This window comes from Hirundo rustica, chromosome 4 (assembly GCF_015227805.2).
Source record: "Hirundo rustica isolate bHirRus1 chromosome 4, bHirRus1.pri.v3, whole genome shotgun sequence".
In the NCBI taxonomy this organism is placed as follows: Eukaryota; Metazoa; Chordata; class Aves; order Passeriformes; family Hirundinidae; genus Hirundo; species Hirundo rustica.
In genome coordinates this window covers 13,393,033-13,415,287 of record NC_053453.1, presented here as the reverse complement: position 1 = coordinate 13,415,287, position 22,255 = coordinate 13,393,033, and the positions used below count along the sequence as shown (strand labels likewise).

The 22,255-nt window shown below is 40.8% G+C and overlaps 1 protein-coding gene across 2 annotated transcripts in view; it reads left to right on the top strand.

Annotated features, from left to right (window-relative positions):
- The first annotated feature begins 942 nt into the window (after window positions 1–942).
- The window catches only part of NAMPT (nicotinamide phosphoribosyltransferase), a 31,472-nt gene continuing 10,159 nt past the window's right edge, over window positions 943–22,255 (top strand). Inside the window, exons 1-8 of one of the 2 annotated variants that reach the window (XM_040061581.2) lie at window positions 943–1,093; window positions 13,310–13,466; window positions 14,721–14,824; window positions 17,583–17,711; window positions 18,171–18,329; window positions 18,685–18,821; window positions 20,619–20,844; window positions 21,996–22,115. In XM_040061581.2, coding sequence (XP_039917515.1) covers window positions 1,034–1,093; window positions 13,310–13,466; window positions 14,721–14,824; window positions 17,583–17,711; window positions 18,171–18,329; window positions 18,685–18,821; window positions 20,619–20,844; window positions 21,996–22,115 — 1,092 coding nt within the window. In that variant the 5' untranslated portion in view covers window positions 943–1,033. The remainder of the gene's footprint in view (window positions 1,094–13,309; window positions 13,467–14,720; window positions 14,825–17,582; window positions 17,712–18,170; window positions 18,330–18,684; window positions 18,822–20,618; window positions 20,845–21,995; window positions 22,116–22,255) is intronic. The other variant, XM_040061582.2, reaches the window with a different exon arrangement.

Below are 22,255 nucleotides of genomic sequence, written 5' to 3'. Positions count from 1 at the left end.
TCACCGTTATCTGTGAAAAAATCCTTCCTAAAGCCCGACCTGAACCTCTCCAGGTGCAGCGTGAGGCCGCACACTCTTTTCCCACTCCCTGAGAGAAGAACCCGATCCCCACCTGGCTACAACCCCCTGTCAGTGCTGACAGAGTGATAAAGTCACCCGAGTCTCCTCTTCCTCCTCTATTCGAATACCAGATAAATACGATTCGAAAACCCCAAGTATATGGAATTAGAATACCAGTTAAAATTATAATGACTATAAAAGAGAGCTTTCGGAAAGCAGGTGTAACTTTATATGTAATCTCTGATCAACAGCAACTTTAAAGAAGGCTCGGAAGTATTTTCTGTCCGAAAGTGTCATGTTCCTCCAGTGAAGCAGCCGGTGCCGGGGTCGGCAGTGGAGGTGGATGAGATTTGGGTGCTCTGGGACGTGCCTTCCCACACGGACATCAGCCCCAGTCCCTGCGGCTGTTCTGGAGCTCGGCCCGGCCGGGAGCAGGTGCGGCCGGGGTTGGTTCCGGTGCCGGTGCCGGGCTGGTGCCGGTGCCGCCGCCTCCCCTTTCCCGGAACCGCGGCTGCCGAGAATCGAAACCGGAGCCCCTCGCGCACGCGCGCGCCGCTCCCGCCCGCCTCGGCCCCACCGCCCGCTGGGCCGAGCGCGCGCCGCCCGTCACGGCGAGAGGGCGCTCGCAGGTGGCGCGGTGACGTCACCGAGCCGGCCCCGCCCACAGCCCCAATGAAAGAGAACGTGCGGCGCGGGACGCTCCCCGTTCGCCCCTCCCCCTGCGCGACCGGCGGCGGGACCAATCGGAGCCCTCAGGGCGCCTCGGCTCCACCCGCCGCTCGGTGACGTCACGACACCGCCCTCGGTGGCAGGGCGGAGCAGCCAATCAGCGCCTCCGCGCTCCCGCCAGCGATCCCGTGTTTCCGCCCCGCCCCCTCTCCTCTCTCGCGCTCCCCCCGCTACAAGCGCCGGCGGTGGCGGCGCAGCCCGGTCCTGTCCGTGCGGGCGGCGGCGCCTCCCGGGGCTCGGCGACATGGAGTGCGCTGCGGCGGGGGCCGAGTTCAACATCCTCCTCGCCACCGACTCCTACAAGGTGGGCACGGACAGTTGGGCGAGAGAGAGAGGGGGTCACCTCTGCGGGCACCGGACCCGCCGGGGCGCGCCATCCGCGGGGCGCCGAGCCAGGCCGGCCCCGCCGCCACCGACCCCCCGCCCGCCTGGCCGGGGCCGGGAGATCCCCCGGGGGGCCGTTGAGGGTGCCCGGCCTCACCCGGGCGGTGCGGGGGGGACGGCGGAGGCCTGGCCGGGGCTGCCCCTTTCGCCCCCGGCAGCCCCGAGCCGCTCCCGGGGCCGCGCAGCCGGGGGGCGGCGTCGGGGCCAGAAAAGAAAGTGAAAGAGGGCGGGGTGGGCGCCGCCATCCCGCCGCCTCCGGGCGCAGGGGGGCGGCCATGGCGGGCACGCGGGAGGCGGGGGCCGCCCGGCCCCGAGCACGGTCCGGCCCCGCCGGGCTGCCCGTCCCCCGCCCTGGCCGGGGTCGGAGAGGGCGCGCAGGTCGCTGCCGCGGAGCAGTCGCTCCTTCGTCCCTCCCGCTTTGCTCCACTCGCGCCGGTCGCTGCCTGCGGTTATGTGCCTGGCGGTGATGCAGCGCGCTCCGGGAACCGGCTGGCTCAAAATACGTGTTTTCTAGCCCTGTGCTTAGCTCCCGGGCACTGCGGTGTCACATTCGCTAGGCAGGGTATTGGTTCCAAGGGGAGAGTCGCACTGCACGGCTCTCCCTTCGTTTCTTGGAAATTGTGGTGCTGGCAGCAGTGGCAAAGTGCAGGCGCCCTGTCCGCGCTCCGACCCGGTGGTTTCTGACCCGGCGGCTCCTGACGTGCCTCGCAGCGAGTGTGCCCGGGCCGAAGTCCTGCCCTGCGCAGCGCCGCGCTCATGTAAGCGTTCGGCCTCCAGATCCTGGGCACAGCCAGCGTGTGACTCCCCCCGCCCGGCTGGACACACGTGCCCGGCCCCTCCTAGGCTGGAAGACTCGCTTATTTCCTTCAGGAGCTGCATTGCAATGTCGACGAGGTTGTTGGTGGCCTAAACAAAACTACAGTAACAGTCCTGGTTACCGTTGTAAAGCATTTTTTGTGGTTTAGCTCTTTGAACATTGTGCTGCTGGGATGACTTTTCAGGAATGAGAGTATTTCTGGATAGAGGAGTTGAAGGGGCAAAAGCTGTGTTGTGACCAGGTCTTGTTACTGAGTAACTGCGTAAGTACAACTCTCAGTGTGTGCTTCAGTCGCTGACTTGTGGTGATATTATTACTACCACTACTATTATTTTCATTATTGTATTATTACTGTACATTACATCGAAATGTTAAGGTAAAGAAAGTTAGCAGTTATTGTTGCTGTTTGTCAGAAGGAGTTTGGAAGGTAGGAAGATGTTAAATCTTGGATCAGCTCAGTCAGGGCATCCTGACGCTGCGGCTGAGGCTTGTGAAGCTGCTTCCATTCAGGGTGTAATCTGGCTACTGTGCTCTTTATGAACTAGGTTTAAGTGTTTGTTATCTAACTTATTCGAATGTGGAAGATACACTTTTTTCCATGTGTGAGACTAATCACATTAAATACTGGAGGCCTGGGTTTAAACAGTATCTCCTTTAAATCTAATTTGCACCCTACTTTTTCCAAATTCTCTGGGTGTGCTCAAGGGTTGGTGGTATTTCAGTGCACTGGTGTGACATAAAACCAGTTTGCTTCAGTTTTGTTTGCTATTTCATAGTTTAGATGACTTGGAAACATTCCAGGGGTGGCAGAAATCTTAATGAGGTCAAATAAAGGCCTGAGGTGGTTTGGGTTTTTGGCGCCTTTTTTTTTTTTTTTGGGGGGGGGGGGGGGGGGGGGAGGTGGTTTGTTTGTTTTGGATTTTTTGGTTGTTTGTTTTGTTTTTTGGGGTTTGGTTTTGTTTGGTTTGGGTTTTTTTTCTTTTCTCCTTTTTTTTTTTTCCAGTTTAAAACTGATTTTGGATGAGGTTTTCTGTGGCAGCTAGGAGCATTTTGTATTATATTTAGAACAGTTGCCGCTCTCAGTTGCTTTGTTAGGGCTATTAAAATTGTCTGTCTTTCCATATGCTTTTTTACAGCTCTTAGGAACTCCAGTGTCTCTGAACAATGCTTAAACAAGTAGCTGCTTTTATCTTGTTAGGTAATATGAGCAAACATCACTTATCTTCTCCCTGGACGATAGTGTCGTTTCCTAATCAATGAAACACACTTAGCGAAAGCACTTTCAGTAAAACTGCACTAAAATATCTGGTAGTTTGCAATGTCAAGCTTTTTACAGGAGTTACCAAACACTCTTACTAGTAATTAAAACAAAAGTGAGAGTTAATTGGGGAGTTTTTCTGTTTTCTTTCTGCTTTTTGGGGTTTTTTTTTGATAGTTCTGCAGTATTAACAACTGTAGCGTCTGTTTGTGTATGCAGGACTGTCTTTACATAACATTTAGACTGAGAAAAAACATGGATCAGCTCAGAAGCTTGTATGGTGATCCAATCGCGATAGATGCCAATCCATACGAGCTAATGTTGGTGACAGAAATCACATAGAAATAAAATGCATGTTAAAAAACAAACAAACATGCAGACCATCCTGAGCAGTACCACCCTATCTCAGTCAGTTGTCCATCAGAAAAAAGTTGTGGTATCTCAGGGTCATACCTGTCACAACTTGTTAGTTTGAGTACTAGCTCCAGTGTCCCAGTTCTCTGTTGCTGCAGTTGGAAATTTGGAGTGAAAAGCCGACTCATTATTGGTTTAGTGCCTATACAGTTTCAGAAACAAAGTAATTTGGTAGACAAAGGTTTGTCTGTTGAGAGCCAATCCAGCCTCCCCTCCTTCTACACTGTTTTCCTGTCTACATGTGCATCACAGGACATTTCCTCTTAAATTATAGACATTATCAAATATTCAGTTTCAAAATCTTAAAGGTGTTTTTGAAAAACTGCTCAGTATCATGCTGATTGCTAGTAAAGTGAATATTTCTAGGCAGGAGTAGTTCCCTGTAGGTGACTGTGCAGTGGTTCCAGTACCGAGCTTCCAGTATAGACTGAAGCTTACTCGATTGTACAAGTGCTCCAGGAGTTTGCAGCTGGACTTCAAATTATACAGTTTATCTCTGAACCAAATTACAAGATAAATATTTTTATATCACTTAGATTCTTTGTCCTGTGTACTTTGTTCCATCTTCTTAAGCTTTTACAAATCCCTCAAAAGTATCATTCTTCCTGTACGCAGGGAATAATATGCCATCCCCTCAGAGTCTGGGTGTGGGCATATGGTGTGCTGTGTGTGCAACATCCTGATAAGTAACAAGTCTTTTTAATTCTTCTGATCATGAGACTCTCAAGGGATTCATCAGTGCAGTGCTATCTGGGGAACGTCGTTGTCTTTATGTGCAGCATAGCAGTGGCATTTCTATTAGTGAAGTTTGCTGGTAGTGACTTGGGATTACTGAGAAGGGGAAGTATTTGAAGGCAAAGTCCTTGTTGATAGAAAGCTGCTTGTGAGGGGGTATCAGCAGGCTCCTTGAAAATCGCTGTTTGTGCTGTGTGATGTCTTAGTCTTGTGTCTATAGCAAGACACAATTTATATAGCCAGCTATATAGATTATGCAGTACTCTCTAGCAGTCCTGCCCCTCTGTGACAGTGGGGTTCTGTTCACTCTCTGCCCTTCCCCAGTGAAAGGGTCCGTGCCCCTTGGTCTGACATCATTGACATACCTCTTCTGCATTTTCTTTCTCTTTGATTCCCAGTGCTCTGTTTAGCCTATGCTTGTTTATTTCTGCACAGGCAAGAAATATTCCAGGGTACATGTAGTGTGAAACTATTGAGAGGATCAGCTTGGCAGAGCTGTGTTGTTCAGTGGGAAGACAGCTGTGACTGGCACGGGCCTGGTCTGGGTTGGATGGACCATGAGCTGCAAGTGAGGAAATGCTATTGACTGAACCTTGTTTGCTGGAGCAATAATAGCTTATTTTGCTTTTGCCAATAGTTCTATTACTGTTGCTTGGCATGTTTTGTAATTAAGCTGATAACTATAATAAGATGGCATGCAATTGCCTCTTAGGAGGAGCTGATTTGCTACCTAGACTGTAAATGAGATCTGTTTCAGAATTAATTTCTTTCTGGATGCTTCGAAGAAACACAAAATATATGTTTTAACTCTGTATGCCTTACGTGTTGAATTTTAAGTATTTGTGACTTCAAGTGACTTCTTTTACTCTGCGTGGATGTGGGAGAGCGCTGACTTCTGAAGCACTTCATGTGAGTGTGTGTTTATTCTAGGCTCTGACAGCCTGTATATTCTTCATTTAGAAGGCTAGATGTATGTGAGGAAGAGACATGAATACTTTCTAGCCTGCTGAATTTGACTAGTACTTAATGACTGCAAAATATTTTTTACAGCAACCCTTATATATTTTTTTTTCCTTCATTAAAATCTTGTGGTGGGAGTGTGAATGTGTTCTCTTATCTCATGTAATTTTTCCAGTGGAAAAGCATCTGAAACTTCTGGCTCAACCCTCCTTGTAAGACACAATTCTCACACTCTCTAGGTTCATTATCTTCCAAGTTTTGATTTGCTGTCATATGGTTCTGTCACAAACCCCAAGACATCATTGCTCAAAAGGAGCACTGCAACTCTACCGTATTCAGACAATTTTTAAATTATTGCAAAGTAACCTCTTCTAGAACCATTGCAGCTTTCATTGTTGTAAAGGTAAATGTTTTTCCTTTCCCATGAAGGAGCAGGAAACTTAAAGCAGCATGTGCAGTAGTACAGCTGACTAGTCACAAATGTGTAAACAGTATTCATTTTGTCATCACTTTTGTGATAATCTCGGATGTAAAACTGCTGGGTTTGACTGGCGTAGAGGTAATTTTCTTCTTAGTAGCTGGTGTGAGGCTGCTTTGGATTTGTGGTGAAAACAATGCTGATAATTGAGGGATATTTTTGATTTTGCTGAGCAGTGCTTGCACAAGGTCAAGGCCTTTTCTGCCCCAGGTGCCATCCCCCCAGTTAGGAGGCTGGGGGTGCACAAGGAGCTGGGAGGGGACACCAGCACAGCTGACCCCAACTGACCCAAGGGATATTCCATACCACATGACTTCATGATTAGTGTATAAAGCTAGGGGAAGAAGGAGGAAAAGGGGGGGAACATTTGGAGTAGTGGCATTTGTCTTCCCCAGTAACTGCTATACAGGCTGGAGCCCTGCTTTTCTGGAAATGCCTGAGCACCTGCCTGCCTATGGGAAGTGATGAATGACTTCATCACTGTTCTGCTTTGCTTATGTGCAAAGAAGTTTTGCTTTCCCTGTTAAACTGTCTGTATCCCAACGCATGAGTTTTCCACTTTTACCCTTCTGATTCTCTCCCCCATCCCACTGGGAGTGAGTGGCAGTCGGGGCTTGGTTGCCAGTTGGGGTTAAACCACAACAAAAACTATGAAAATCTTTAGTGGTAAAGTAATCTATTGCAAAATTTCGCTGTTTTTAAGCATTGTATTTTCTCTGAGAAATTCAGAATGCATTCAGTTCTAGTGCTTACACTTGACCTTCTGTTTTAAATGAATGTGGACCTGGTCATGTATAGCATCTCTGCTGATAGTGTGCAGCTTCCATAGGAATTCAGTTGCTTGCATGTGCTTTCGTTATTTTTCATAGTACTGACTGATCTCTTAACTTCCTTTTTTCTCACCTCTGATCCTCTTATTTTTCAATACACATGTAGAGAAATGGTGGATTGTTACATACAGGTAGAGATATTATAAAATCAGGCCTTGCCCTGATGAATTACCAACTAGCCTGTAAGTTCCCAGAAGAAAGAATCAAAGGAGTAAAAAGACAATTAACACAACAAACTATTCTGGTAACAGAACCACTTGCACCTGTAATAACAAAAAGATCTGTCCCGGAAGAATCCACAGAGGAAAAATGTAAACACCTGGGTTAGTCTTACCACATACACACAAAACACCTTTTAATCTATGAAATAAGTGGCAAGAAAACTACTAGCCAATTAAAGATGAACATGAAGTCTATGAAAACGGTATAAAAATCAGTTATGTGAATAAAGATTCAGTTTTTTCTGCATGAAGGAGCTGAGTCCCAGCTGCTTTTTTATTGCAACAGTGGATGAACTCAAATACAGAGACATTAGGAGTGGTACAAGGTCATCATTCAGTCATAACCTCCATTAGCTTACCTCGCAAATCTCATAAGAGCAGATATATCCCAATATTCTCACTTTGATTCTTAAACATTTTCTCAATCTTTTGCATTCTAATAAGGGGCCTGGAGTCTCCCTAAGGCTTTTTTTTTTTTTTTTTTTTTTTTTTTTTTTTTTTTTTTTTTTTTTTTTTTTCTATGTAATCTGAAGCTCATATAATCAAAATAGTAAGATTGTACTTGACTCATGGGGTTTTTTTTAAAACTCATTTAAAAATGTCTTGCACTTTACCTGCTGTTGTTGGATGCCCTTTCTCTTGAGTTATTAAAGATTGATTCTTCTGACATTTCTTCTCTTGTTTAAATAAACTTATCATTTAACCATACTGGCTTTTGGTTTGGTTTTCATTTCCACTGTTGTGGTATGCATTCCTTCTGTGACTGCTTTGAGTACTACCAAAGCATCTCTGTTGAATATAACTGTTAGTCATAGTTGTATTGGTTTTTTTCCTGAAGAGAATCACAGTGCCTTATAACTGCTGTATTTTTATATGTGTGACGTATACCTCATCTCAGTGAGGTATATCTGATAGCTCCCAAGTCCTGGTTCATCTCCTTATTGTTGCTAATGTTGTTTTCCAGGTTGTTGGCAAATTTTGCTTTTAGCTGCTCTGTTGGCTAGATCTCCTAATAGTTTAGGTAAAGCAGCATTTCGTAGCATGGCCTCTTTCCACAGTGTTTGCAAACAGTATGTAATACGACAGTTCATGGACATCTTGGAGTGCTTTGCAGAAGTCTCCCCAGTGTAAATACCAGCAGCACCAGACTCAGTAAGGTGTGCTGGGGGGTAAGGATCCCCCAAATATCTCTTGCAGATCAAGGCTTGCAGTACAGTGACCAAATCTGTGCTTCAGGCCCTCGTGCTGGCCAAGTGGCCCAGTGTCCAGGCCATGCACTTCTGGCTTACCTGCCACCTGTCCCTCTGATTCTTCATGGTTGTGGCTGTGTACCACCATGGGTTTGGTGACCAGATTGTTCTGTACCCATTTTGCACTAAGGATTTTTCAAAATAACTCCACTAAGTTCAAATAATGTCTTACTTGACCTGATATCATCTCATCACCTGAGAGTTATGGTACAGGCAAGATTCTGCTGGGTAAATGTTGGGGGGTTTGCTTTCTTCACTGAAGACAGGGTTTGTAAGTATCTTTCTGATGGTTCATGTTGGCATCTAGGAGAGCATCGGGAATTACCACCAATGGAGATTTTGGCCACACCTGGCTTCTCATGTCCCATCTGTTTTTCCCATGTTTTCAAATGGCTTAATTATATAGGCTTAAATAACCTCTTAAAGTAAGTTTGTTGCCATATCTTATACAACAAACTTGTAGATTATAAGAATATTTATATTTTTATGTCAAAAATCATCTTATCTAGCTTAGAAAAATGCAGTGTTTACCTCAGTCATCCGAATACCGGTAAATTCCTTTTTCATAAAATTTAACTCTTAATGTTTGGGGTGGATTTTTTGATAGATGCTCTAAATGCAATTTGTGCTTCATGTTTTTTCCCTCAAAAAACTTGATTTACTTAAATAGATACAGTCCTTGTGGAAGTGTTCTTTGTTCAGAATATACCTTTATTTGCATTAAATTTAATAAGGAGCTATCACAACTGGAATAAAAGCGCTCTATTTCAGTCATAGTACATAATCTTGTAAATAGTTGTTCCAAGGCTGTTTGTCATATGTTTTATAGACAAAACCTAAACCACAGCCTTTGAACTAAACATCAAAAGGCCTTTGAAGATACTTGGGAGAGTTGTTTTCTTGTAAGGGTCTCTTAATCCCAGTAGAGGCTTTTGTTTGCTTTTCTGGTTGTTGGTTAGGGGTTTTTTTCTTCCTGAAGAGAATGGGTTTCCTATTGTCTTTATAGTCACTCCTAGTTATCAAGAGCTCTGTACAAGTCCTGCCTCTGTCACCCCCTAACTGAAAGTGTAGAGTTATCAATACTGTCTCAATCTCTAAATCACATAAAATTTAATTTCAAATATTGTACGTTGCCTCTGGTTGTTCTTTCTACTCTGCTTTAGGATACAGGAAAGTGCAAGTCTTCATCTGACAAGAGGGAAAGATCAACAAGAGGCATTTTTTGAAGCATAGTTTTCAGCGTCCAAGTGCCTTATAGCATTGTTGCGCTTTTTTCTTGTTGACTGGTTTTGTTTTCAGTGGCATTCTTTGTGTGTTCTGTGAACTGTTCCCACTCCAAGACCTTGATCTTTCTTCACACTGTTTTGTATCACCAGGCATTTCACTTCATGCTAAACTTCCTGACCACCAGTATGTCATGGAAGCCCAGAAATGACAGCCAATACAGTCAGCTGCTGTGACATGTATGGTGCCCTGTCTGAGGGCTTGGGAGCAAAACAGAAGGCCAGAAAACTCAGCAGGGGTTGTAGGCCTCGTGTTTACCTTCTCACACCCCTACACAACCCAAAATCAAAGAATAGTTTGGGTTGAAAGAGCCCTTCAAAGGCCATCTAGTCCAGCCCCTCTGCAATGAGCATGGACATCTTCAACTAGATCAGTTTGTTGAGAGCCCCAGGTAACATCCCGTGTTTCCAGGGATGGGTCATCTATCGCCTCTCTGGGCAACCTACTCCAGTGCTTCACTACCTTCATCATAAAAAAAATTATTATATCTAGTCTGAATCTACCCTTCTTTAGTTTTAAACCATCATTCCTGGTCCTGTTGCTACAGGCCCTGCTAAAAAGTGTGTCCACATGTTTTTTATAAGCCCCCTTCAAGTAACCAGTGGTTGGTTAAGTGTGGTACTTTTAAGATTGTGATTATGCCTTTAAATATTGAGTAATATTTAAGGGTGTCTCAGCTTTATAGATAAACTTAACAGCTTTATGGAATGTCAAAAGAAGTATCTTTAAAATTACAGCTGTAAGGTTTGCTCAGATGTAAATATTTTAATTGCCAGGGATGTATATTTTCACTGTTTAAGGAGATTTTAATGTGTGAAGAATATAATTGAGTATTACACATGTGATTTGCAAGGTTAGTTCCTTATCTCCTTCAAGTACTTGAAGCAACTAAATCAATAAAATTATATTTCTGTCAAACACAAAATTTTCATATAGGTTTGAATCCCTAGAAGTAACTATTTTCTGGACACTAGCTAGTATGTATTTTCAGGTTAAGATCTAATCTTAAGTCAGAAAAGATAGCTAAACCTGTGATGCAATGTTTGAGAAACTTGAGTGGGATTTTTTTAGGTTGAAACTGTCAGCAAGGCAGTCAGGAGGAGTTGTGTCCCTAGGTATGCTATATAAAGGATAAATCTGTTACATTTCAGCCTGATTTCAGCTCTCAAGTTCTGGTTTGCAGCCAGAGCGCTGTGTTTTGTGATCATGCTTCAAAGCAGAGCTAGAATAGGAAGTCCCTAAAAAAACGTAAGTTAATGCAATAAGAAAAGGTGGCACCAACTCAGTGGGTGCACCCTAAGCTAATTTGGGCCTGTAACCATTTTGACAGACAGAAACATATAGTGGGAGGAGATGCCTTTGAACTGCCAGTATATTTTCAAGATGTGAGCTGAAGATCACACAGATTTTCACTACAATATAGGTGTTGGCTCCAGTAACTTGCCTGTAGGTGGTAAGTTGTATAAGTAAACTTTTTAAAGGAAACCTGAGTATCCTATCTCACGTAGATATAGTTTTCATTGTTTGGTTTGAACGGTTGTGGTGAAAATATTGCCTTGGTTTGCTCTCAAGCTCGCCACAAGGAATTGATATTCTCATTTGGAGAACTGGTCCTGGGACATCTGCTGTGTACACTTGCAGCTGCTGGGCTGTGTTGAGCCTTTACTCTGAAATTACAAACCAAAAAGTTCAGTCCCAGGTGTAAAGCAAAGCAAAATTTTTCATGAAGTTGCTGTAACTTACCTTGGCGGCACTATTGGGAAGGAAGGAGTTCCCACTCTCCATGTCTTTATAGTGTGTGAGCATTCTAAGGATTTCTTACAGGATCTTTTTGTTAGAGGGCATTTAGTACAATTTCTTGTAAAGGGTTTGTATATATGTATATATCTGTGTGTGTGTTCATATATGCACTAGTTAGAAAGAAATGTCAAATGGAGCCTATTTTTATTTGCTCCATAGTAAAGAAGAGGTTGGTGTGTTTTCTTTTGTACAGGGATTTTGTTTTCCTTTAAATGTGAATCATCACATCGTGCAGAGAGTTGTCTGTGAGCTGGCAATGTGATGTACATCTTGGAAGTTCTGCACAGAACTAGGAAAGGGCATGATACAATTTGTGAAGCGAGACATTTCTTAATAGATAGAACTAAATGTAAAACCCAGGTTTTGTCTTAGGGTCTAACATCGCTACTCTTAAACATTGCTTTTGGGTGGCGGTGGAATTGTAACAGAATAGGTTTGTGCTCCCTGAAATGCCTGTGGTGCCACGCTTTGTTTGAAGTCAAGGGCAGAAAACGTGCAATGACAGGCTTGGGTTTTATTTGATTGGCCTTGTAAACCTCATACAAAGACAATAAAATGATCTTTAAATTGACCTTTCTTGAATGTTTCCTTGTAGCATTAGAAACACAACCATAACAGCCTTGTTCTGGTATGGGAGAACCAAAAAATTCAGTTGAGTAGTTCATTGTCCAAACTGAGTGAAATATTAAATTTATATCATGTTTGAGAGGAGAAGGAAAACTGTCATTTTAAAATTGTTTAACATACAGTTTTAGGAATATGAGTAAGGCAACCTTCAAATATTTTTCTTTGAGAATGTCAGATATATTTTAAAAATCAGTACAGGAAGGGTGAAGCAGTAAAACTATCCCTTTTCCAATTCTTTGTGGTATTAGAAACAGAAATTTTTAAGGTTATTTGTAGTAAGTAACAGCAAGAAATGTATAATGAATTCATTTTCTAACCTGTAAATATGGGAGTTTGAAAAAAAAAAATCAGACATGAGTTTCACACCATTTGAGTTTTTTTCTGATGTTCGATGTTGCTTTCTCAGCTGTAGGAACAGCTTTTCCTTATGGCATGTATAATAAACTTTCACAGACTTCTCATCATAATTTAAGAAAACTCGTGATACCTTCAACTTTGGGGATGCCTTACCTTGATTTGTATATTCTGTAATTTAAACACGGATAGTTTGAAGTTTCTGTTGAGTATTTTTGTTTAACATGGAATTAAAGATTTTTCATGGAGTTTGCTTTTTACACATTAGGAGATGAAATTTTGCAGTTTTAGTGTTTAGAACTTGTTTCAAATGCTGCTATTACTCAAAGTAAATTTCTGACTAGATTTACTATCAGGAACTCTGAAAAGCTGTAATAGATGATAACATTTTGTGTTTTGTGACCAGTTTCCATATAATACACACAGTCAGCAATTTCTCATGCTCCCTTTACGTTGAACGTGAACTTTTTCAAATTTGGAAAAAAAGTCCATCTAGCAAACTTTGTGGGGAGTAGCAAACCTCAGGTAGATTTTAGCAACATTACTGATAGTAACAGGTTTGTAAACTGGCTTTGCTGTAATCAGGGCTTGAGAGACCCACACTGCTCATGGAGAGTGGGACGTTTGGGTAAAGACCATTGCCAATGCCTTCTTCAGTCTGGGTGAGCTATGGGATGGTGACCTTCAAAACCTCAGTCAAATGCAAGCACGTATTTGGTAGTGGGATGGAATTTTGTGCTTCTTGTACCTATTGGGCTTGGCCAAACTGTGGTAGAACAGAAACTGACCTGGCATGTTGATGTTCAGTGCTGCTCCTAAAATCCTAGCCAGTGCCTTTCCTAGTTAATCAAAGTGAAGTCATCTGGGGAGGGGAAGAAGACTTGATAAAGAAGCGAAGAATAACAGAGGGAAGACAGTCTTTTGAAGGGAAAATTGGAGGGGGTTAAAAACCTGGAAATTCCCTAAATACTTGTGTAGAATGTAAATGGATAAATAATCACAGTCCAGAAGAGCTGAGAGTTACTTTTAAGTTTTAATGTAAAAATATTAATTTCTCTTCTGCTTTGTAGTGATGTTTTGAGTTCTTACTGACTTTTTCTTTATGTAGGTTACACACTACAAGCAATATCCACCTAACACGAGCAAAGTATATTCCTACTTTGAATGTCGTGAAAAGAAGACTGAAAATTCCAAATTAAAGAAAGTGAAATATGGAGAAACAGTTTTTTATGGCTTGCAGTACATTCTGAATAAATATTTAAAAGGTAACTGTCTCAAATTCCTGTAAAACCTTTCCTCTAATGAAATATCTAACTTTTTCTCAAGCTTGTAGTCTTATAGTTGAAACAATTCCAGGTTATCCTGATATACCACAAGTAGTGACATGCATAATATCTTATTTATGTGATTGTGAAAAAAGTTGTCCACCCTCATAAATTGGTATTGACTTCTTAATCCAGCCACCTCTCTACTATTTTTATTTACGCTAATGGTGTATTAAAAACAAAAAGGTGTTCAGGTCCCTACTTCAGTGGGCAAAATTGAAATAAATGGAAAAAGACCAAAACTGTCTTTGGTCATAGAGTCACAAGCAGATAGGTGATTTGATGGAAAATACATTTTACATTTTGAACATTAATTCAGGTCTGTATTTGGTGGTTTGTTTACTGTGTAAACCAATAATGGTTTTAAATTTCCTTAAATTAAATTTTAATTTTCCTTGAATTTTGGATGGCCCTCAGCTTAGATCATTGAGTGTGGCAGCTACATGTGAAAGTGTTTTTTGTACTGATAATTTTAAGAGTAACATCTGAAAATTCCTTGGTGCAGTTTAAGACCTTGTTTGCTTTTTTGCCTTATGTGCAAATATCACCTGTTCTGACCTGAGTGCGTGTTGCTTTCTGCCAAGCTCTAAAGGAAAACTTTAGTCATATGTCTTACATGTCTTTGTCTTGATCTGATAAACATCCCTGCCAATTCCACCAAAGATTGAAATTCCAACTGAGAGTTGTTCTCTAAGGAAGATGACTGGCCCTACAGCAGTAGCATGCTTATTCAGATAATGTGGTGGGTCTGCTGGTTCCTAACACAAAGTGGTCAGTCAAAGGTTGGTTGCCAAGTGTCTCCATGGGGATTCTCCCTTCAATGGCACAGCTTAACCCTTGTGCTGGATATGTCATTGCTGCATGTGCCAGCTTGCACAATCAACACATTCCTCTGGCAAAAGCGGTTAAATCTCTTGACTGGCTTTTGACCATCATAAAAGAGTAATAATCTCAACATTTTTCCTGAGTCACCTGCTGACCACAAGTGTATTTTACCCTCATGGTTTCTTGAGCATTATAATCTTTATAATAAATGAAAGTAAAGTTTGGTTTAAACATTTTGCATTTGACATTTTCTTCATATCTTCGTTGAAGGCACAGTAACTTTGCTGTGTCTGAACCTTTTTGTTATTTATTTTATCAGTTGATGAGTATTGCAAGTTTCTAAGCTTTAATCTGTTTCTGAAACTCCAGGTAAAGTGGTGACCAAAGAGAAAATCAAGGAAGCCAAAGAAGTATATAGGGAGCATTTTCAAGATGATGTCTTCAATGAAAAGGGATGGAATTATATTCTAGAGGTAAAAGAAAAAAAATTTTAAAAAATTGCAAAAATAGTTGAAGATCATTGTGAAGGATTTCTAAATCAACTGTAGAATAAATATGACAGCCTCTCCTTTTAATCTTGGTAGTAAAGACTGGTTAAATTTAGCTTTTCATGTTTAGTGTACAGGGAGTAACAGCTGTCAAAGAATAACAATATAATTGTATTTCCTTAGAGAAAAGTAATTTTCATTCTTTCAGATGCCAAATACAGCTTTGCAGGTAATAAGGATTTATGGCTGCCGTAAGCCAGCTCCTGTGAGCGGGGGCCTGTTGGCAGGTCTCCTTGTGTGATACAGCACTCAGTGGCTGCCTGCATCATTTACATTTCTTTCTTTAGGTAGTCATTACAGTTTTTACTCTAATGCAGAAAGCATTACCACTTCTTGGGTGTGTAAATACACATTTTGTTCAGTTTTGTAAATTTTTCAGATATGAATGTCGAACTTTATTATAAAATACAAGGCTTGAACACTTCTGACACACAAGACCTCTCAAGTCTCTTCACAATTATCCTTTTCCTCTTTTGTTTAAGAAAAGTGTTAGACTTCAAGTAACTGCAAACATCTCTTCTCTGTAAAAGCAGCAGATTCAGACTAATAGCATTCATCAGAGCTGTAGTAATCTCTGGTTATTAATTAAATGCTAAGTTTTATTGTGGGTTCTGGTGAATTAATATTTTTGGCATTTAAAAGCCCTTTTTTTAGTCCTTTGCACTGATATTTCCCTGGATGCCCTAATTGTATGTATTTTTATGGTGGCATCTGTTTATTAATATATCTGGATGTCATCCTGCCACTGGTGTGGACCATAGGTGTGCAAGAGAAGAGTGAATTTCAACCTAATGTTGCAAATGGTAGCAAGATAAATAAGCCTTCAGTTTTCTAAGAGAGAGTTATGGAGAGGTTTGTAGAGGACTTAGATCCAGTTCAAATAACTACAAATGTGAATTCAATCCATATTTGTGTTTAAGCTACATTATACATTGTGAACTGCTTTCATTTGTGTTAAAGCTTGATCCCTCTTTGGATAAACGAAATTAAGACACTTTTAATGTTGCATGCCTGCCCTCACTGGGTTGTAATGTGGCTTCACTAAGTCCATTCAACTTTTGGTCTAGTCAAAATAAGCATTCCTATATACCCTCTGTGTACATTTATTCTTTTGTCAGGTTTTCTTATTAAAACTGTGTGTGTGTATATATATGTATAAAAAACTCAAACATGATTTTCATGTCTTGATCTCATATGCTGGTGGCTCTCAAACTGGATGTGTTTCTGTGCCCTTTATGCACAAAGTCCCTGCTTGTGCTCACTGAATTCCAGTGTATGTTCACACACCTGCCACTGTTTCTCCCTAGCTCAGTTGCCTCAGGTGTGATGGGTAAAGTGGAGGGTGCAGTGGCTGTGTGAGTTAAGTGCCAGGATGAATTTGAAATGTACACATATCAGCTTGTACTGAGAGTAAATGAATGGGTAAATACTGATAGGATGAAAGGGTGGAAGAAAGGAATGGGTTTCCTGGAGAACAGTGGGCTGGTGTAAAGGCTGTAAGTAGGCAGGAATCAATAATGAGTGATAGTGATGTTAAGCCCTGAATTGTACAAGTCAAGTCTATCCAAAATTTCTCCAAAGGGCTGTAATACAGAGCCTCGGCATGATTATATTGCTTTCCTCCGTGGACAAAATCAATACCTACAGCAACTTTGAAAGCAGTATGGTTTGGATTTTTTCCACTTAACTATACTTTTGCCTTCATTGAATCATTAATAAATTATTTTGAGCCTTTTTGAAGGCTTTGTTGTCTTTTGTTAATCCATACATCTCCAAATCTGACAACTAAACCCTCTGTAATATATAAACACAATTTGCTTCGTTTTTGAATAAACTTTTAAACTGTAAGGTAGAAGAGATTATGATGTCTTTTGAGTACTGGAGAATATGTTTTGATGCTACTTATGAATCTGTAATTTCTCTGAATTGTTGCAATTTTTGTTGCCTTTGACAGGATATCTCATGGGAAGCTGTGTGTTACAGCTTTCTGTCAAAATATATTAGCATCCAAAACATTTTCAGTATTGCCATTACAGCTTGCTGAGCTCTTGCAGAAAGTTACAATTAGGCTTCTAGAGTTGCTGTTTGCAGGTTACTCTTTTTCAAAAGGCATATTTCACACAATGTTTAGTCCTTTGGGGATAAAAGACTGATGAAAGAGTGACATTCCAATATGAGACTTCATGTTTAGTGAGTAATTGAGATGAAAATATTCTCTAAAATAGTTATTAAATGGATCCTGCTGTAATAAATGAACAAAGCACACATCTGTGTTTAGCAAAACTAGTGTATTTTTTAAAGATCTGGATAGTAGCTAAACTTTTTTTAGCTTACTGCATTGAAGAAAATGAGTAGTAAATATTTCTTGTTCTGTGGTTAGAACTTACATATTTTTATAGAATGCTTAAGCTTTCCTGTCTCAATTTGCTCAAGGAATACAACTGATAACTGATAACCATCATCTAGAGACTAGTTTTTAATTTACGGGATTTTTGTCCTTTTTTGATAAATATGGATTTTTTTTCATTTATTTGGACTGATGGGGGTTTTTACAGAGTTGAAGGAAATTAAGAGGAAAGCTTTTATTTACTCATAGCCTGACTTTTATCCATGACAGTTAAATAAAAGAGCTGTAGGTCCTAATCTTTCCTGTTGTCTAACAATATTACTCTTTCTTACACAGAAATATGATGGCCATCTTCCTATAGAAATAAAGGCTGTTCCTGAGGGTTCTGTAATTCCTAGAGGAAATGTTCTTTTCACTGTAGAAAACACAGATCCAGAGTGCTATTGGCTCACAAATTGGATTGAGGTAAGTTTTGGAAATTTAACATGTTTTTTCCAAGTAAATACTAATGCACTTGAATTAAAGGTTGACTCCTGTATTGCTTTAAGGGGAATCTCTGTCAGCTTTCATTTTCTGCTTTAATTCCTTTCTGTAGTCATCTTACACAAACCTTTTTCACCCAGCTGGCAAGAGATCATAATAATTGTACAGGAAATTCACAGCACTACTTTTATCCATAAAAAAGGAGGATGGGGGAACTGCGTGTCAGTAGTTTGCTAGTGATAACTCCTGAGAAGGTCAGGTACCTTGCCTACCTTATAAAAGCTAATTACTTAAGCCCAAAAGCAAGCTGTTGGAAGTATCGGTAGTTTCTGAACAGGAAATGAAAGTAAATAGACCTTTTTGTGCCTGATTAAATGCCAAGTGGCCATTGTCTAACTCTAAACAAATACGCACCGAATATTATGATGGATTTTCTTTTAGACTATTCTTGTGCAGTCATGGTACCCAATCACTGTGGCTACAAACTCTAGAGAGCAGAAAAAGATTTTGGCCAGATATTTGCTGGAGACTTCTGGCAGCTTGGAAGGACTGGAATATAAACTGCATGACTTTGGCTACAGAGGAGTTTCTTCACAAGAGGTAAACCTGCTTGTCTAAGAGTTTAAAAAGTCTGATTGTTCCCTGCTTTGAGAAGTTGTAGCATGGGTCTGTTAACCTCTGTGGCTCTGTTCTGCTCTGAAATTGTGAGTGCACAGAGCACTGTGTTAGGCCTAAGTGTGGAGGGGGAGGTCTGGGATGGAGGTGGGTACAAGGTCTGAACTGTGAGCACTAGACTGGGAGAAGCTTTCTCTGTCTTCCCAGTGTAAGTGAATGAAGAGAATATCGGTGAAGTGGGAATTGAGTCAGTGTCTTGCTGTTACAAACTAGTGCTAGGTGGTGACTGGGCTTGGGCTTTTGTATTTGGCATGGAAACTGAAAGTTGCATCTTCTTCAGACTGCAGGAATAGGAGCTTCAGCTCATTTGGTGAACTTTAAAGGAACAGACACTGTAGCAGGAATTGCATTAATTAAAAAGTACTATGGTACAAAAGATCCAGTTCCAGGATACTCTGTTCCAGCTGCTGAACACAGGTAAGATACTAGTCTAAGCCTTTCTAAAAATAGCTTAACAAAATATAGTTCTTTTCTTACCCATCTTTGTATCCAGAAATATGCCATACAGTATTAGCCATGACTGATCCAGCTGATGAAGCTACAGTTCTGTACTGATGCCTCTATATGTTCTAGGGGCACATAAGTAGCATGGTTGTTCTTAGCTATAAACATATTTTAAATGTTTTTAACTATAACCTTCTTATCTTTTTAGAATAAGCTTGAAGGCTTATAGTCTATAGATATTGAGGATTCACAGTATAAACTTCAAGTTTTAGGTATAAAATCATAATTGACAAACTGAGTTGCAGTTCATGCTCTCCCTCCAGAAGAGGCAGTTACTCTCAAGCTTTACATCAGCATAACTAGTAATGGTAAATCCTTGTTATATCACTAAGAATGCTGAATGAGTTTTTAAAAGTAAGGAAACTGATCTCAGACATTTGAGAAAAAGAGCTCTTACTTTTTTTCAAATCCATTTCCTGTATGAGGTTGGGAGTGAATGCAATTCCTTGAATTTCAGTTGTATGTCTACACACTGTAATGAGAATATAAAACAAGGCTGGTTGTGTGTTTCATATTGAGCACAAAACCCGGTTAAATATTTAGTATTGATTTTAAATAGTATTCACTTAAGATTGCAAGACAGATAATGGAAATGCTTACATGAATAGCCCTTGTAGAGTAGTGGTCATCTTTAAAGGAGCACTGCTTCATAGAACTTTCTGTACCATTGCTGTAGTGCTGTTCTAGTGCTGTGCGCCTGTTTGAGCAATAGATATGACAGTTTTTGTCTGAATTTTCTGATGACCAAAACTACTATAAATTTTCTTGTGATGAAAGCAAAAGGAAACACACAGTCAAGATCAAGTGTCTTTTGCACAGTGTATTGAAGTGGTGGCATTAGAGCAGAGAGCTTAAACTGCCCTACCTAAAGTTTGCACCACCAAATGCAGACTGCAGTCACCCATTCCAAGTTAAAAAACAAAAAAGGTCTCATAAAAGAGACCCAGATTTTTACAGAATTGCTGTACTGTTCCACAACCTCCAATACTAGGTGGTGGTGTGAGCATAGTGCTTGCCCCTGGTCTGTCAGCAGGGCTCTTCTGAAACTGCACCAACCTCTCTGAAATAAAGTTTTGTCTCCCTGCTACCATGGTCTGGGACTTGTCCACGTAGCAGATAATGCTGCAATTTTAAGGTAAAAATGCAATGCCTATGGACACTAACGCTGTGGATGAGGGCATTTTTAGGTCTTTGCACACAAGTTACTAAAGTCACTTATGTGAGGTGGTCTGAGCAGCTACTGCAGGTCAGTTGCATTCAGTAACTTACTACTGCTCACAGCAGCTCTGGTTTATGTGCTTATCTGTGGCCTTGTACCAAGGGTAGTGTTCTGAGGTTCCTCTGGAAGAATGTTTGTATAAGTGAGAATATTCATTTTATATCACTATTAAAAAAGAAAATATGTTTTCTTATTTAGATTTTTTTTGAACATATGGTGAGGTGCTTTGTTCTCAACTTTCCATTTTGTAGCATGAATTTGTCAGTGCAGGTGTTCTGTTCTTGCATCTGTAGTTTCCTAACTGTGCGAATTAAGTTGGTTTATTTAGTATATACCATATTTATAATCCATGCAACACAGAGGTGATAAGCACATAGCTTCTGCTGTCGTCTAATCATACTGCTTATCCTTATCTTCAACTGTTGCTGGTGGGAAATACAGAAGGACATATAAATGCAATTCTAATACGAATTTTTCAATTGCCTTTGCAGTACCATAACAGCCTGGGGGAAAGATCATGAGAAAGATGCTTTTGAACACATAGTAACACAATTTTCTTCAGTGCCTGTATCTGTGGTTAGTGACAGCTACGACATTTACAATGCTTGTGAAAAAATATGGGGTGATGACCTAAGGCATATAATTGAAGCCCGAAGTCCAGAGGCACCACTTATTATTAGACCAGATTCTGGGAATCCCCTTGACACTGTTCTAAAGGTAATCCTTTCTTGAAGCTATTTGTATACAACATGGGAGTGCAGTTGTTTGTTTTGTAATGACTGGCTTGCAAACATAGAATGCTCTGACTTGGTCTACATTGTATATATTTGGTGGTGGCTAATTTGGACCTAGGAAAAATGTAAATGTTTACTACACCTCAATATAGATATGGAAACACTTTTGCAGCATAAATAGTTTCATATTTTTCATCAATCCCATTCTTGCATCTGGTTCTTGAAGCTTTTACAAGTCAGCAGTTTTGCTGATGTAATGATGTTGGAATGCTTTTATAAAGAGAAACTTTTGTCACTTAACAAATGCAGTGGGAAACAACTTGAGTGCTAGTAAATGCCAGGCCAATAACAATTCTTACTACTGAGTTTAGGTACCTTGGCATCCCATGTGAATGTAATTCACTATTTTGTGCTACAAATACATGTGTAGCCCTCTTCTCTCTTTTATAAGATATGCATTTAAGTCAGTGGCACTGACTCCACAGTGAAAAATGCTTCTAGCCTCATTGCTTTTTAGAAAGCTTAATGATTGTTGCAGCTTCATAATAAAAGCTGAATTTGAGTAGCTGTTAGCACTGTCCAACTAAGAAAGTAGGAGCAATGTTAATTACTTGATCAAATTAGATCTATACAGATTTAACACCTTTTTTTTTTCCTTTGGGATAAGTGGCATGTCACAAATAGGAGCTCAGAATGACCTTTATCAGAGCTGATAGGAAAAACTCCTAGCTGAAATGTTTCATTTTAAATATTTCTGGCTTACAAAATCATAAACTGAAATCCTCATCCACCATCCTAAGGGAGGTCAAAAGAAGAGCAGGATCTTCAGCTGACCCCTTCAATAACAAAAAGTCACAGCAAGCAAAGGGAGAGAGCATGGTTCTGATTAGCTCTCGGGGGCAAGTTCTTAAAGACCATGTTGTCTGTGACTGCTGTAAGGGCTTACACCACAGTGGGTGGCATCCTTTTTTTTTGTGTGTGTATGAATAGATTTAGAGTATGATTTTGTGGGTATATTTATGGATTTATTTTAATTTTTTAGAAAAAGCATGACTCAAATGTGGAAATTGTTTCTTTATTGGAATGGCAGGTTTTTATTTTTGTTTTGAACTGTCTTCTTTCCCTTTTCAATAGGTCTTGGAGATCTTGGGGAAGAGGTTTCCCATTACAGAGAATTCAAAAGGCTATAAGTTGTTGCCACCGTATCTCAGAGTTATTCAAGGGGATGGTGTGGATATCAACACGTTGCAAGAGGTAGGAGATCCTGTTCATTTGTAAGGGTGACACTGGCAAGGTTGATATTTAATCTGGATGCCATTACAGCTAGTCAGATGTTGCAGCAGAGGCTTCTCACCCCACCCCTGCCCTTCATTCCAGACACTGGCAGTGATATC